Source organism: Brugia malayi (assembly GCF_000002995.4).
Source record: "Brugia malayi strain FR3 genome assembly, contig: Bm_v4_ChrX_scaffold_001, whole genome shotgun sequence".
In the NCBI taxonomy this organism is placed as follows: domain Eukaryota; kingdom Metazoa; phylum Nematoda; class Chromadorea; order Rhabditida; family Onchocercidae; genus Brugia; species Brugia malayi.
In genome coordinates this window covers 7,504,420-7,522,038 of record NW_025062479.1, presented here as the reverse complement: position 1 = coordinate 7,522,038, position 17,619 = coordinate 7,504,420, and the positions used below count along the sequence as shown (strand labels likewise).

The 17,619-nt window shown below is 30.1% G+C and overlaps 2 protein-coding genes across 2 annotated transcripts; both read left to right on the top strand.

Annotated features, from left to right (window-relative positions):
• Positions 1-913: 913 nt before the first annotated feature.
• Positions 914-1,935, top strand: Bma-prdx-3.1 (Uncharacterized protein; the record flags this gene model as incomplete). Its single annotated transcript, XM_001898979.2, has 4 exons — positions 914-1,050; positions 1,246-1,405; positions 1,496-1,575; positions 1,710-1,935. 4 exons carry the CDS (start codon positions 914-916, stop codon positions 1,933-1,935), a joined length of 603 nt encoding a protein of 200 aa, XP_001899014.2.
• Positions 1,936-14,827: 12,892 nt separating this feature from the next.
• Positions 14,828-15,831, top strand: Bma-gpc-2 (Uncharacterized protein; the record flags this gene model as incomplete). The annotated part of the gene is made up of 2 exons (XM_001898980.1): positions 14,828-14,916; positions 15,726-15,831. The coding sequence occupies 2 exons, from the start codon at positions 14,828-14,830 to the stop codon at positions 15,829-15,831; spliced, it is 195 nt and encodes a 64-aa protein (XP_001899015.1).
• Positions 15,832-17,619: the final 1,788 nt, after the last annotated feature.

The following is a 17,619-nucleotide window of genomic DNA, read 5'->3' as shown; positions in this document are numbered from 1 at the left end:
CTAAGTTAGCTGTTAAGTTATAAGAATTTCAAATACGCGTTATATAAGAAACCGCGAAAAAATACGTGTAAAAATGTGTGGAATGTGTTTGTTTCAACAGTTTTACTGTCAAAAAGGTCGTCAATAATATATGCAAACAGTGCGACAAATATTCAGTAAATTTTCAACAACCATTTATGAATCAGCGACTAGTTCTTTTAGAACATGAAAGTAACGATTTTGATGAAGTGAATCAATGATTGATCATCACATCATTATAAAAAAAGAGAAATCTCGAATTAAAACAAAATCCCCCTGACTAGTGACAAAATCTAAACTAGTAATACTTTAACATACTGAAAATACATATATTAAAAGTAATCTTTTATAAATATTTCATAAACAATCAAAGATTGGTAGAAAACATTTCCTTCCAAGAATTAACGATGATTATTTTTGCACAAATAAACAGATCAACTGTCCAAACATAATCGAATAGTTGTATAAAATGATGACCTGAAAGTAAATCTCACTTTTCACTTGATTTCAGACAATAACAAAAGATCATGGCGGTATTTGTTTCAAATGCAGTTTTGAATCGTATTAGTTCTAGTATGGTCTACTGACCGGGAGGTAGCCTTGTGTTGATGAATTCATCCTTTGGTGGAACTGAAATCGTTCATTGGTTAATAAGACTCATCTCGTTGGTATATTTTCATGCGATGTAATCTACATGTATTCTCGAGCTGTTCTTGAAAGCATTTTTCTATGGAGAAGCATTAAAAAGGAAGTAAACTAATACGGGATTTTGAAATAATCGTTTGCTATTTCGCAACATGATGGAACCTTTGTGAGACCATGATTTATAAAATATATGCGTTTTCTGCAAATAACAATATGCTGTTAAAACTGAGTGGTTCGTTAGTAATATTATATGTTACGGATAACATTTAAAAACTTATTAGGTATCATATTTCAGGGCACAGCAGTTGTAAATGGAGATTTTAAAACAATTAGCATGAAAGATTACAAAGGAAAATGGCTTATCCTGTTTTTTTATCCTCTTGACTTGTTAGTTAACCTTCTGTCTATCCTCCAAAATTTCTCAGTTTTCCTTGGCGACTTCCTGGATTTCGTGAAGATTGCTATTATAGCCAGTGCACTGGTACAGTTGCATTGGTACAATGATTTATTGTATATTGATAATGATTTGTTTGTTAATTTATTAATTTTTCACCTTGGTCTTGAAATTGATGTTAGTTTCAGTACCTTCGTTTGTCCAACCGAAATTACTGCCTTTAGCGATCGATGTGCGGAGTTTCAGAAATTAAACACAGAACTGATTGCATGTTCGTGCGATTCACATTTCTCACATCTAGCATGGATTCAAACCCCACGTAGTGAAGGTGGTCTCGGTGACATGAAGGTTCCCGGTATTTATAAATTTTTACAAGTTTAAGTAATATTCCGGTTTTAATTTCAATACTCTTAAATAGGCTGGAAAGTTTCCTTGCAGATTCCAGTGCTTGCAGACTTTAATAAAGATATAGCGAATGCATTCGGTGTCCTTGATCATGAAACAGGTATCTCATATAGGTAAGATGCCATATCTTGACACTTTGTCTAGGACATTTTAGAGTTTTTTTTTTTTACAAATTCAAATGTGTTGTCTCTTAAACAAAACTGAGGATGTATCTCTTTTAGTTATTAATTCTTCTAGTTCTTTTCAGAGGTTTGTTCTTAATCGATCCAAGTGGTGAAATCCGTCATTCTCTCGTGAATGATCTTTCGGTTGGTCGTAGTGTGGATGAAGCATTTCGTACGCTAAAAGCCTTTCAGTTTGTGGAGAAACATGGTGAAGTATGTCCGGCAAACTGGTCCGATGATAAGCCAACAATTAAGCCCGGCATCAAGGAGTCCAAGGAGTATTTCAAAAAGGTCGATGGTCATACATAAAAAATCCAGTAGCACCTAAAAATGATTTATTTGGACGACGTGAAGTTCTTTTTTTTTTTTTTTGAATAACAGAGTTTTTTGTTTCTGTTTATGTTAAGGTTATAATTTAGTTGCTTTCTGTAGTTATATGTATGCGATTTACTCTAAATAATAAATATCTGAGAAAGGCTAATATCTGTTAAGTCACAGAATTCAAACACTACACGGCTGAATTAGTTTGGAGAAAGCACGTTTTTCGATGCATAATATGGTTCCTACATGAATCATGCTTGTTTTGAGTGAACTGCACTGGTATTTGGTTTAAAACCTGTGAGAATAACACATCAATTATATCACCAACTAAGGTGTAGGTAGCTTCACATAAGGATAGGAAGTTGTATTTCGAGTTTTAAAGTGGAATTGTTATCTTTTTATATGAGTTGCTCATTCAATATGGCAGACAGGGAAGTGATTGTATTCACACACAAATAATGGGAGGAAAAAGTTGTGGTAATTCCCGGGTTAAAACAGGATGTAGGAAACAAAAGAGAGGAGGGCTCTGTGTTGAAAACTGTTTGCAGGAGCGAAATTGTGGTTGTAAAGAGATGTAACAGCATGAAATGTGGTGTCCAGTTAACCAATTACGCTCGAAATCACCAGTCATTTTCGCCTTTGATGGCGCCAAATTTTAAAATATTGTAAAATACATAAGTACTTTGCTGATAACTGTGATTGAAATGTACCCAATGCATGGTGCATAAACAATGGCGGAACCAAAAACAACGAAAAGTGTCTTGCGCCGTATAAATTTTATTCGGGGGTGTCAATGCCAGCAACCCAAATGTTTTTATTCTTTAAGATCAAAGAACGTGTGTCGTCGTCGTCTAGCAACTGGTCAGATTTCTGCTGGAAAATCCAACAGTTTTCAACATCCACCAAAGACTTCCCAACATAAATCCATTTGAGAAGTCAAATTGATCTGAAGAGTCAAGAAATATACCATGTTTTGAATAACTGGTCCGAATCAAGAAATATACCCATATTTTGAACTCTTCTACAGCTGCTATCCTTTCAAGTATTTTGTAAATCATTTATAATTCTCACTCAACTCTCTGCTGTTCAGTCGGTTCTCATTAAAAACCGACCACACTCAAACTATTTAATGTATAAATTTGTATACATTTTGAAGACGGTAATGTTGTCGAGAAATTGTAAATTCTTGTTAGTTCGTTTGATTTGAAGTTTGTGTAAACAAATGTGTTGAGAAGGAGTCTGTTCTGACGACTTTATTCGCTATACGCAAGTATTAATCTATAGCAACAATATACTGATAACTTCGTAGAATTTGAAAGTCTGCGAATGTGAGGTGAACAAGAAGAAATAAACTGAGGGAAAACCTAAGATTTAAATGAATGAAATTAAATGAGCGTAAAGGATCAGCAGATTTGTAACTTGCTGGTACGAAAAAAATGAATAAAATAAAGGATTTAAATCCATATATCGTAGGCAAACTGATTTGCAACAAGTGCTAAAGAGCTATCAGATGATCTTTACTCTTATGTAATAAGAGTTGGATTTTATTATTGTCAGTTGCTCATAAGAATGATTATTAGGTTAAAAAACCTCTGCAGTATTTCGACATTGCAGGCAAATTTGGCTTAGAACAAAGATGTAAATTTTAACATATTAAACAATGCACATGCCCTTTGTTAACAGTTGAAAAATTCTATACAAGCAGGTAAGTTCAGTTACAACGGGAAGATGAGTTTGCATAAATGATTGCTTACATGAGATGCAATTTGAAACAGTTTCAATTCTTATTTCTTTTGTATAGCAAATGCAGTGAGAATTTCTTTGAAGTTTTATATTTTTTTAAAAAATGTTCATTTAAAACAAATTCTAGCGTTATGAATTAATAAAATTTTATTTGATATGTTTTGAAAGTTATTTGGAGGTTTGCGAGACTTGTTTCGAATTTCGCGACAATGCATAAATAGAATGACATGCATTAAAAGGCATGAATCAGTACATCGACAATCAGGCTAATTCTTTTGTGTAATAGATCTGATGAGAATTTCTTTGAAGTTCCTATATGAAGCGTAAGGAACTTGATTAGTCAAATACTCTTTCCTGATCCTCATTCTTGGTCATCTTTCCTGAACCAGTTTGCCATTTGAGTGGATCACTTGTCAGTGTTCACTGGAAAACAATAGGCACGAAATGGAATGGAGCTAGATAACCATTTGGTATGGCTAATGATGGTACCTACATTAACTTCAATTCAACAAAATGAAACTGATTTACTCTATTCCATTTTTAAGCAATTCCATCTTAAAATTCAACATCACTTTGCTCGGCTCATTCGATCTTCTGAAAATGGCACAATGCTTCTTATTTCTCAAAAATCATGGAAAAGAATTTCCTTTCTTAATACAGTAGTCACAACCAACAGTAATTCCGGATTAATGGGTTAGAAAAAAATATGAACGTTTCTGATTCTACTAACTTTTTTAGTCATTTCGCGACATTGCAGTACTAGTTCCTCATAAAAAAATGAAAAGCTAAATTCACTTCAGTGCAGCTAATTTCACTCGAAAAAATTATGAATTTTTCTAAAAATGTTTAAAAAACTTTCTTGAATAATTCTCCATCGATCGCTTTCAAGACCCCAAAAGCAAAGGGATTCATTTTCAAAATTAAGGAACAGCATGCTACTACAAATAATACATCCTTTGCAATGATCGAAAAATGAAGTTGTTTTACTCCCAATGATTAGCAGATCTACTGGTCAAAATAAACATCAGTACATAGAAAAAATATTGCCAAGTTTTTTTAAAGATTTAGCGAGATTGTAGTGACTGACATCTGCACTTTTTGCACCAAACGTTAATCCCTTGACAGTTATTTAAACACGATCTTGTTTAAAGTTCTTCAAATTGTAAAATTTATAAACAAATTAAAAAACAAAAAAAAAGGGGCAGTCATCAATAAATCATCAAAATAAACATCAGTACATATATAATCACCATAATTATAGACAAAAACCACAAAAAATATCAAAATTTATTAAATTAAAAAAAAAAAAATGAACTGAAAATTTCTGTAAAAGTGGATTGGTATCAGCGTTATGAAATCGTTAGTATTGAAGAGCATCTAAGTCAACATCGATGTTACAGCTGTATCAAGACCGTAAATCAGCATAGAGATTTTTTGACTGTAGTGTTATTCCTTGGAAATACTCTCGTTCTGGCTACGATTTCTGCTTCATTCAAGAAAGTTGATACAGAGATAATTTAAAAAATGCACTTACTAATCAAAATTGTAAGACTGTACTTTTTATCATACAAAAAATCTAAGAAAGAGGATCGGAAAAATAATTTGTGTACTCCAGTGGAAGCGTACCAAACCTGATATTTTATGATATTTCACTATATGTTGTCAAGACTTTTGCTAATTTTGTACAGTAGCTTTTAACCGATCTTGTACAATAGCTTTAAGAGTTTAACTTGTGACAGTTCGTGATAAGAGTTGTGCTTTAGATAAAGTTCGAATTAAAACTTGTAAATTGGATAATGAAAGAAAAAAAAAAAACTGGTAGCAAATAATTTACACCATTTTGCATTTTTTAGAAGAATTACATTTACTTCGTTAAAGTGAAGAAGTGACTCGGTTTTTGACATATTTCTGGACGGAATGGATTCCAATATTTGCATGGTTATCAAAAAGAAGAGGAGTAGAAAAAAATATATAATTTTCACTTCAACGATTTCCAAGTACAAAAGAAGATAATGTTTTAAAAATTTCAGAAATTCTATAAACTTTGTAGAGATTCTAGAATAAGTTCTAGTAGAAAACAATTAAGTTTTTCGCTTTCCATCAGACTAACCGAAATAACAGTAGAGATTTCTGGTTAGCATAGTTTTCCAGCACATAGGACTACTGCGATTATTTTAATGGCTGTATTCGGTATGATAGCAATACATGATACAGATAAATAATTCATGTAAATGAAAGAGCGAACTAACTGCAAATGAATTTTAGTGAAAATTAAGATGTAAATTAAATTAAGTTTTATGGACATTACTCGAAATAGTTCCTGAGCTTATGTTAGTGAAAACAGAATTTTTCTTGACACAGATTGTGAACCCTGAATAATCATACAACTGAACTTTTTATCTACATCAATCAAACAAGCTTCAGATTAGCAGACTACCAGTGGATAAATTTGAAAATTTAGACTAAAAAAGCCAATTATATTACAGCTTCTTAAAAAAAAGAAAAAAAATTTAACCAAATTTTGCGTTAAAAAATATCGTATCCGCTATCCAGTAGATAAAATATAGAATTGCAAATGCCATCTTGAGATGGTATTTTATCATCTAAAAATCTATCTGCTTGTTTATTTGCGAAGTTCAATTGTGCAAATGATTTATCTTTATTAATGTGAGGACCACTTTGTATTAAAAACTATGATATAGAAAATTTGAAAATATCTGCCTAGATCTCTTAGGATGTTGGCAGAAGACTATTCTCTCCAGTATTATGATAAAATTTGGAAGGAAGTGATCGTTGAATGGTACATGTAGAAACCATAAAAATATGCCATGTCACCCTGAACTAATCGATATCGATCTGATGTGGCTGCAAACAATCTGCACAAATCATCGAATATGCAGTTGTAGCCAACTGCAGCAAAGTCAGTTTAATTTGAATTATGAGAAGATAAATTAGAGGTCGCTACGAATATTTCCAAAGTAACCTTAATAGACTATTATAATTTCTGTTTTGGAATATAATGCATAGTAAAGTATGATGGGAAAAGGATCTATTATAAAAATATAGTCGATGCGTATTTTAATTATTCTCACCATTAATGTGATCTGATTTTGCTTTTCAACATAATTTATTTATTTTGAGAGTAGATCTTGGTATCACTGGAATTTGTATGTTATTTCGGGATTTGAATTTCAATTCAAGAAATAACCTCATGAGACTAACGTTCAGTGTTTTTTGTAAAAACAATTTTTAAAGAGAGTTGTTCAGAGATTACAAAACAAAAGTCCTCTTAGGTTTTTCAGAACAAAAAAAAGGTTGAACGCGACGGTGAAAGGATTTCACTTTTTGAGAGAGTTCTGTAGATTCCTTAATTTTTCAATTGTGATGGTGTTTTGGTCATAACTGAAAGAAGCATTGATTCAGATCAGACTGTGGGAGTAGGAATGGTTTAATAATATGATTTGGTATTGCAATGATTATGACAGCAGTAACTGTAAATTAGTTGCAACTTACAATGAGTTATTATTTTAATATTCGAATTAAAACATTACGAATAATCGCTCTACCAAGCTGATAAGATGAGTGGGAAAGAATTATTCCGAGTCGCTATGGTATTATCACGTTTTTGTACGTTATAAAAAATGCATACAAAATAACAAGACGGCCCAAAAAAATTATTTACTCCATATTAATTTTTGGGTGTGACATTTTTTCTTCCTTTCTTTATCAAGCTAAATACTGAAAATTCGGCTAAGACTGCGAACAGTATTCATTCTCTGAGATTTCAACATAAATTTCGCAAATAGTTCCCTCTTCTTTTTCTGCATGAAAACCACAATTCTTACACAAAATCGAACCGGATAGTGAATGTTTGATGTTTACAAGTTTTAAGTACAACAAAGTTTACAATTGTGAAAATAAAGTTCATATATAAACTAACTCTGCTAAAGCAATAGAGAGTTCTAACGATTCTAATCTACACAAAATCAATCTATTATGGATGCACAGAAATTTGGCGCAAATTTTAGTGGGAACAAAAAGGAATAAACTAGGTACAAACAGATTGCTTCGTTATAGGTTAATGCAATATGTAACAGCTCAATAACTGTCTTTTTCTCAATTACTGCATTGTTTTTTGAATGTTAAGCTAGACTACATTTAAAACTTTTATCAAAAGAAAAATAATAAGAAATGATTTGAATGAGTATTAAATGCTCATTCAAAGAAAGCCAATTTCATAAACTTTCCTTATCCTTTTATCTTTTCACATAAATATGTGCTCTATTGCAGTTTATTCTAGATTTATTTGAAATTGCTTCTGTGGAGATATTTCAAATCGATAGAATCAATCTGTTATAGATCTATTAAATACGAAGCAACATATGGAAATATTCCAGAATTATAGAAAAGATTTGTATGAAATGATTTTTACACATTGAGGAAAAAGCGCTTTTATATCTGTGAACTCGAAATGTTTCTGTAGTGAAATAAGAGTCGAAAATATCGGAAAGATGTCTCAAATATTGAGCAAATTAAAACTAATTTGCTCCAAAAGTATTTTAAATCTTTCATAAAACAAGTATGAACCCCATGAAACAATTTATAATCAATTTTATGGTAAATAATACTCCTTTGCAAAAAAGCTTTGGGAAAAACAGTATAAACTTTTATAGCAACTTAACTGTGCTTCTCACAGTTTGTATAGTTAACAATGAATTCTATAAATATAGATCTTTCAGCTCATCAAAGATCGCAAATTTCGTATTTCTCTTCATTATGAACAATATAGAATTGTTCATAATAAATCAAAAAACGTCCACTTATTCGATGTTGTACATCTGCTGGAGCTGAAACTTTGTGACATCGACCATGAAAGAAATCCTGACCAATAGTCAAAGCATTTGTTTAATCCATCTGTACATTAAACACTTCTAAATTGTTTGAATACTTTAAAATCGTCAGGTTAAATTTAGCTGCTTAAAGGCTTTCAGAAACATGCTTCTCCATAACTTAACTTCATCAAAGGTATAATGCTTCGCCATAACCTAACTTTATGAAAGGTATAATAACATATGCAGGTCCTCTTTTGGGAGCAATAAAAAATGCAATGGTAGAAAAGTAATTTTTATAAATTTCATGCCTAAATCCAAAAAGTCTTTTAATCTTTGAAAGTTAATGCAAAGTCTTTCATCCAATGAAAATATGCTTGCCGTTCCAACACTGAGCTAGTGAGATGTGGGAATTCTGCAGTTAAAGCAAAAAAAAAAAAAAAAAAAAAAAAAAATGTGGCGGAATCAAAAGCTGGTAATGGAAAGAGCAATGAGAGAAACTAAATAACTAACTAGGCCTTACTTTATATTAGCAAATACATTGAAATAAACTGAGTGGGAAATATCACTGAAAATGTTAATTAAATTGGTGTAAACTTAGAATAGCTATGGGTAAAGTATGCACAGGAATACAACCAAATTGAGTGATCGGAATTATTTCATAAGATAAATACTATAACACACAATATGATGTACACGGAAAACTTCTCTAAGGAATAATCATGCAGCGAAATATAATCTTAAATACGCGAAAATCTTGTGAAATATGAGAAAATAAAGATGCATTTAAGATTTTTACTATTTTCCAGAGGTGAGACATCAGACTAAAAAGTTTTGGACTCTTAATTTAATTAAAAGCAATTTTTTTAAGTTAAATTTTTTTAAAAGTTAATTTAAGCAATTAAGTTGATAACTTGTGTGGATACAAATGTAGTGTATATGTAACAGAAGCCTTCCATTTCAGAAGCGTTATACTGACGTTAACGAGAAGTACCAACTTACTTAGGTAATCAGTAATACCAAGTTAAGTAATCATTTTGAGTAAGATAGATATTTAGTATTGGACATATTTTGATTAGTTCCAAAAAATTCGGTTGTCACAACAAGGCACTTAAAAAAAAAGTAAAAATGACTGTTTTACCAGGGATCTGGCAAGAATGCACATATTATTCAAGATGGATATTGCAATTTCTGCTCTTATTATGCTTTCTGCTTCCATAGAACTGAAAATCGATCTCTTCTTCCTTGCTTCGGATTTGTTTTCATAGCATTGAAGTTTTCGATAGATAGTTCAGAATAGACCAATAGTTGCATGTGTATGTAACAGAGAAACAGACGGATGTTTTATTTATTGAATTAGGTTATGCACTGGTATATTATATTGAGTTAGATAGATAGGTTAGATATATAGATGAATTAGATAAATGGATTAGATAGATAGATAGATAGACAGATAGATAGATATAGATAGATAGATAGATAGATAGATAGATAGATAGATAGATAGATAGATAGATAGATAGATAGATAGATAGATATAGATAGATAGATAGATAGATAGATAGATAGATAGATAGATAGATAGATATAGATAGATATAGATAGATAGATAGATATAGATAGATATAGATAGATATAGATAGATATAGATAGATATAGATAGATATAGATAGATATAGATAGATATAGATAGATATAGATAGATATAGATAGATATAGATAGATATAGATAGATATAGATAGATATAGATAGATATAGATAGATATAGATAGATATAGATAGATATAGATAGATATAGATAGATATAGATAGATATAGATAGATATAGATATAGATAGATATAGATAGATATAGATAGATATAGATAGATATAGATAGATATAGATAGATATAGATAGATATAGATAGATAGATAGATAGATATAGATAGATATAGATAGATATAGATAGATATAGATAGATATAGATAGATATAGATAGATATAGATAGATATAGATAGATATAGATAGATATAGATAGATATAGATAGATATAGATAGATATAGATAGATATAGATAGATATAGATAGATATAGAATAGATATAGATAGATATAGATAGATAGATATAGATAGATATAGATAGATATAGATAGATATAGATAGATATAGATAGATATAGATAGAATAGATATAGATAGATATAGATAGATATAGATAGATATAGATATAGATAGATATAGATAGATATAGATAGATATATAGATAGATATAGATAGATATAGATAGATATAGATAGATATAGATAGATATAGATATAGATAGATATAGATAGATATAGATAGATATAGATAGATATAGATAGATATAGATAGATAGATAGATTAGATAGATATAGATAGATATAGATAGATATAGATAGATATAGATAGATATAGATAGATATAGATAGATATAGATAGATATAGATAGATATAGATAGATATAGATAGATATAGATAGATATAGATAGATATAGATAGATATAGATAGATATAGATAGATAGATATAGATAGATATAGATAGATATAGATAGATATAGATAGATATAGATAGATATAGATAGATATAGATAGATATAGATAGATATAGATAGATATAGATAGATATAGATAGATATAGATATAGATAGATATAGATAGATATAGATAGATATAGATAGATATAGATAGATATAGATAGATATAGATAGATATAGATAGATATAGATAGATATAGATAGATATAGATAGATATAGATAGATATAGATAGATATAGATAGATATAGATAGATATAGATAGATATAGATAGATATAGATAGATATGATAGATATAGATAGATATAGATAGATATAGATAGATATAGATAGATATAGATAGATATAGATAGATATAGATAGATATAGATAGATATAGATAGATATAGATAGATATAGATAGATATAGATAGATATAGATAGATATAGATAGATATAGATAGATATAGATAGATATAGATAGATATAGATAGATATAGATAGATATAGATAGATATAGATAGATATAGATAGATATAGATAGATATAGATAGATATAGATAGATATAGATAGATATAGATAGATATAGATAGATATAGATAGATATAGATAGATATAGATAGATATAGATAGATATAGATAGATATAGATAGATATAGATAGATATAGATAGATATAGATAGATATAGATAGATATAGATAGATATAGATAGATATAGATAGATATAGATAGATATAGATAGATATAGATAGATATAGATAGATATAGATAGATATAGATAGATAGATAGATAGATAGATAGATAGATAGATAGATAGATAGATAGATAGATAGATAGATAGATAGATAGATAGATAGATAGATAGATAGATAGATAGATAGATAGATAGATAGATAGATAGATAGATAGATAGATAGATAGATAGATAGATAGATAGATAGATAGATAGATAGATAGATAGATAGATAGATAGATAGATAGATAGAACGGATGAGTAGGTATGCGGAATGGGTGAATGAGACTAGAACGGGTGAATGGAGAGGTAGGACACATGCGTGGAGGCATGAAAGGTTGTATTCCAGGGTAGTATGAGTAAAACAGGACCCTCACTTCCTCCACTCAGTAAATTGATGAGCTTCTGGACGAATGACTAGTGAAGACCAAGGCCAGAGAAGCTCTCCTCTCAATCCAGCCTTGCATGGCTGGGACACATAATTGCCCTTCGTACTTCCACTTCTACTGATTCAAAGAATCCCATCTTCCTTCTTCCTCTTTTTGTTATATTATTGCTCAAAATTCACAAATACTGACAAATTTCGCACTTCCTAATACTTTTTAAAAATAAACATTGAGTGAATGAATGTGTGAGAGAAAGTGATAACACAATACTTATGGTGTGTTTCAATCGTATCAGATGCGTCTTTGCTCAACATAATACTTTTACACTTGCATCACTTTTAGTTGCAACTTAATTCCACTTCCTGCTTTCGTGCTGTGCAAGATGATCAGCTCTTGCATTCTGCACTAACAATTGCAGGTTATGTTCTTTCCTCTAGAAATTTCATGTCTCCAACTTCCTATCTATTATAAATTTAATTCCTCTCCTATAGTTGTGGAATCAAAACTATAGTTTTGTGAAGCTATGTACTATAATTGAAATGTAATAATTTTTATCGACTTAGTCGAAATTTCTTTTTGTTGAAAGGCTTGTTGGCGCCGCTATTTGCTACGGTGAAACCGAGATATTATTCCGGCTATGATCTAGGAACCAAAGATAGAAAAGTTTCTCATGCAAACAAATGGAGGGCAACAATTGCAGAGAGAAGTAGGAAAGCAGAGGCAGAAAGGCAGATTATTATCGATATCGGACTACGTCATTTGCAATATAAGGGGATCTATAATTTTTCGAGCGGTGACACAACATGTTTCTTCAGTTTCTTACAACCGTCTAGAAAGCAGATCTTCAAGAAATCAGAACCTGTTTCCCTCTGGTGGTAGCTTCGACAGTTTGTTGTGACAGCTTTTGAGTGGCATACAATTTAAAAGTCAGTCCAGTGAATGTTGAAGGTAATGAAACTTGAGGTAGAAGGTTTTGGCTGTAGAAATTAAATCTCAGGAAAATGCCAGGATGAATGCTGCTTTCGTAAATCTTATACACTGGATTAAGTTGCTTTACAGCAGGTGCAGGCTTCGTTAGTTCTTCCTTATTCTGGCGAGGGATCAGAATTCTTCATTTCTGGAATACGTTGACGGAGAATTAATACTGATGTTTGACGCACTATGGTTTAAATTCTGCTCAAAGTCACTCAAGGAACTGATTACACGCTGAACTTTGGCAGCATATAATTTTATCATTTCCTCTTATCTCTGATATAAAACTAATTTATAGTTATGATTTAAGTTTAGAGCCAAATCTAAATTAGCTTGTTACTGTTACTCAAAATTCAAACACAACCCGTCATCTATTAAACATAGTTAGTTCACTTTAGCTCTACCACTTGACACAAAAATTGCTGAGGAGTACAGTTTATATCCGGAATTTCTTTTAAAAAATTCTAGCTTAACGGGAACTAAAACTCTAACTTTATACTTTCTATGATTCTGTTAAACTTAGCGGTGATCCCTATGCAGTCAACAGCATTCTCCACACATAATATTTTGTACGTTTGATATCTGAGTGATTTGTTCTGCATTTGGTCAGAATTTTAAGAAGTTTCACAAAGAGAAGAGCAAACATTATCACTATTTGCTGGCCTTGGTTATAAATCTAAACTACGTGGAAATGATCTTATTGCTTTACTAAAAACCTTTAAATGCTCGAGAAACTTACTCACTAGTGATAATCATGGTGAGCGTTGAACTCGTAAAAGCGAGAATTCACTTAGTCCATATACGTCTTATCAGCGTTGTTTTTTCAGGGTATACGTTTGCAAAAAAGAAAAAAAAAAAAAAAAAAACGAGAAAAACTTATAGTTTACTGCCCCATGAACTTCAATTTCTCAGCAGTTTTTGAAGCCATTGTATCTAGGTTCTCATTTATTACTAAAGCTATTATTATTATTCACTTACTATTATTATTCAATTATTATTATTGAATCATTATTATTATATTAATAATTAATTATGTTAGTAATATGTATTATATTAATAATAATCATAATAATTACTATTAGTAATTAAGTTACGAAATTACGTTCTGAGAATTATAATAAGACATTTGAAATTAAATTGCCATCATTGCAACCATCCTGGTTACTTTTTTGTTTATGAATTATTCCATTTTTGATACCCGAAGCGTTATGCTCTTAACTAAAGTGTTAAGTTATTTAAAAATCCATCAAGTAACCAGAAACTACTCTATAGCTGAAGCTTCGAATATAAGCTCCAAAAATGTGCAGTAATTTCTTCATATGCGCACGCCATCGTGTGCTGAGGTTTGAAGCGCGACATGAAGCGGCTTTAAATGATTCCTTTGAGAAATGATTTTTTTGAAAACCATTAATTTTAGATTAAAGTAAATAATGCAAACATTTATAAGTTTTATACGAGTAAATAACTATGTTGGTTATGTTTGATAACTTTTTTAATTATTGGCATTTGAGTTACGAATTAGGACGAAATCTTTACAAATATTGTCAAATATTTACAATTTTGTGCAACATCCCTGATATTTTTCTTTGCTCATGAATATTGTTGATCGTCTTTAAAGTAAACGACAATAAAGAAGCATGCTGTGAAATATTTATTTTCAGAGTCTACCCGAACATTTTGTGGCGTGTCTTAGTGAGATGGACAAGTGCGACATGCAGCGGAGTGTAGAAAGCTTACGACATCAGCTAAGCATTCAGAGATTACCCGTATCACAGTCAGCTAATGAGTTCGTTTTGAATTGGCTACTTCGATTCATTTTTACGGCTAATCATTTCCCACTTTATTCTTAACTTATCTTTGATAATTTGCAAAATTCTGATGCTAATGATTTCTTAGAATACATATCTCTGTTTTTGCTCTTAATCTACATATCTTATATAAAGTTTGTAAATTATTTTAGATTTACTAAGTTTGAGGAAAGTTTGAAATCTTTTTTCTTTAAAGTTTAATTTCGTTCTGCAACTAAACTATAAATAAATCTTCAGGTCAAATTTTCAGCATGAAAAGTGACTTTTATTGATGGTATTTTTTTTTTCAAGCAATTATACATATATATATTTAAAAAGTGTATTAAAACGCTTGGAATACATTCATAAATATTACATATATATGAATGCATTCCAAGTCATTTAATATAGTTACTAAATGGCTTGTGGTATTCATTGTTTTATGTTGTCGCTACTGAATTAGTAATGTATGGTCCAAATATTTCGAAAAATGCTCTCGCAACTGCTGGGTAGACAAATTATATAAACGTTTATTGGGCTTAGGCTTAGTTCTATTTTCAAGCCTTGTCATAGTAAAGACTTAATCATTAGGAAAGAACTTTTTTAACTGTGATGATATTTATTACAAGGAGAAAAAATTTGACTTTGCTGATAGCATAGTAAGTAAATGACTTGGTCATTTCGCTTGAAATAGTTAAACAGACCACGAAAGGGAAACTCTTTTCCTATCATATCCAGAGTGAGTATCATAGGAGGAAAATGTGTGAATAATTTACATGTCCGATTCTTGTAGTAATAGAATTTTTAGGATGAAGCGATATATCGAAGGACAACAGGAGAACGATCCACTAGTGAATCCCGTTGATAAACGATGCAATCCTTGGGCTGAAAAATCAAAATGTCAAATTCTGTAATAAATAATTTATTGCAAATTATGACACATTGATGCCAAAAAATTCTTTATAGATCTCGAATTTTCTTCTGTAATTCATTCATTTTTTGCATTGTTAGTTATGTTATCATTTGATGTGTAATTAGTGTTTGCCATTAATAATTCTGTTTGTCTTTTAATTATCGTATAAACTGTTTTGCATTTTATCAAATTTATGGAGTTTCAGGCGTTGATTATTCTCTCAAATTTATTCGAAGCTCTCATTCGGTCATAATCAATATTAAGCTACCAAAGTTTGCAGATTCTTTGAAATTATAGTTAACAAAGATAATTAAGACTTAATAAGATTTAACTTATATCGAAAAAATTTATACTAGAAATATATTTATATTTCATATCTGCAATATTTTCATTTTGCCTAATGAGTAAAATACCAGTTTTTATACAAAAAATGGTTAAAAATTAATATAAGTGAATGCTAACTATTACTTCATATACAAACATAAAATGTTAGCACATAAGTGTTTTGGTTTGAACAAAAGAGCAAAATGTGTACGTTTTTCGGCATCCAGCAAGTCCGAATATATCTTCGTCGGATCAAAAAAAAAAAAAAGGATTTGTAAAATCTAATAGTAAACTAAGGAGTATAATAACCAAAAGGTAGCATTTTTTCCAATATATGCTAGGAAAAAAATCATTCCATACAGTCTTTAAAACTTTTCACTTAATCGTTTAAAATACTATGGCATTTCAGTTTTGCTTAATTATTTAGTTTAAAAAGTCAAATGTCTATTCAATCAAATTTTGTATGCGACAAAGATTATTTTATACTGGTCGATAAAAATAGTAATACGTAATTTTATATAATTAAGCATAGTTAACAACTACAATGACTTGAAAGGATTATACATTATTCTATGAAGTTATTAAAACTTGCAACCCATATAGTACATAATAGACAAAGAAACATTTAATCACGCATCACTACAGTGAGACATTAACAAACCGAAAAAAAAAATTAAGTGCTGAACAGTTGTGACCAGTGGAAATTATGGTTATTATAGCAAAATTCACGCTTCGTCTCTCTTGAAACTCATTAACTCATTCGAAACAAGAGATATTTTTTACATATTCACAATAAGAAAAATTATTTACTGAAAAATTATTTTCGACAACACAATTTTATTGAATCCTCTACAATATTTCATTCCTTTGAATTGAATCTAAAACTTGAATTAAAAAAAGTGTTTAATAGCCTGAGAATGGTCTTTTAAAATAAAAAGTCAGCACTCATCAATTTCAACTCCATTTCTCTCAACCCTGTATATATGATATACACAGATGAACCTGCAGCTATAATTGGGCTGGCAAAAACTCAATTATGAACTTATGGAAAAATAGGAGAAGTTAAATGACTTACTTGTCTCAATATATATCAGATTTGTAAAGTACTAGAAGAATTCTGCACCCAGTTCTTGAATATTGACAGCAAATCATAATATTTTTGAAAATTTCAAAAAAAAAAAATAAAACTACAAATAATCCGCAAGTATAAAATTGATCAATCATAAGTTTCTGAAGTGTAAAAGGAGAAAAAAACTGCTTCTGATATCACACTGTCACTTCAGTTCATTTTTGATTCTTGAAAAGCTTAAAGTATTTGCCAAAGATATTAAACAGCACCTTCCTTGGAATGTATTTGGGTATAAAAATAGCAAAACCAAATCCACTTTCCTCACCGCTAAGAACTAACGCATTAAATCTTTTTAAATGATTTTTTTTTTTAAGATATAAACACAAATTTATACAA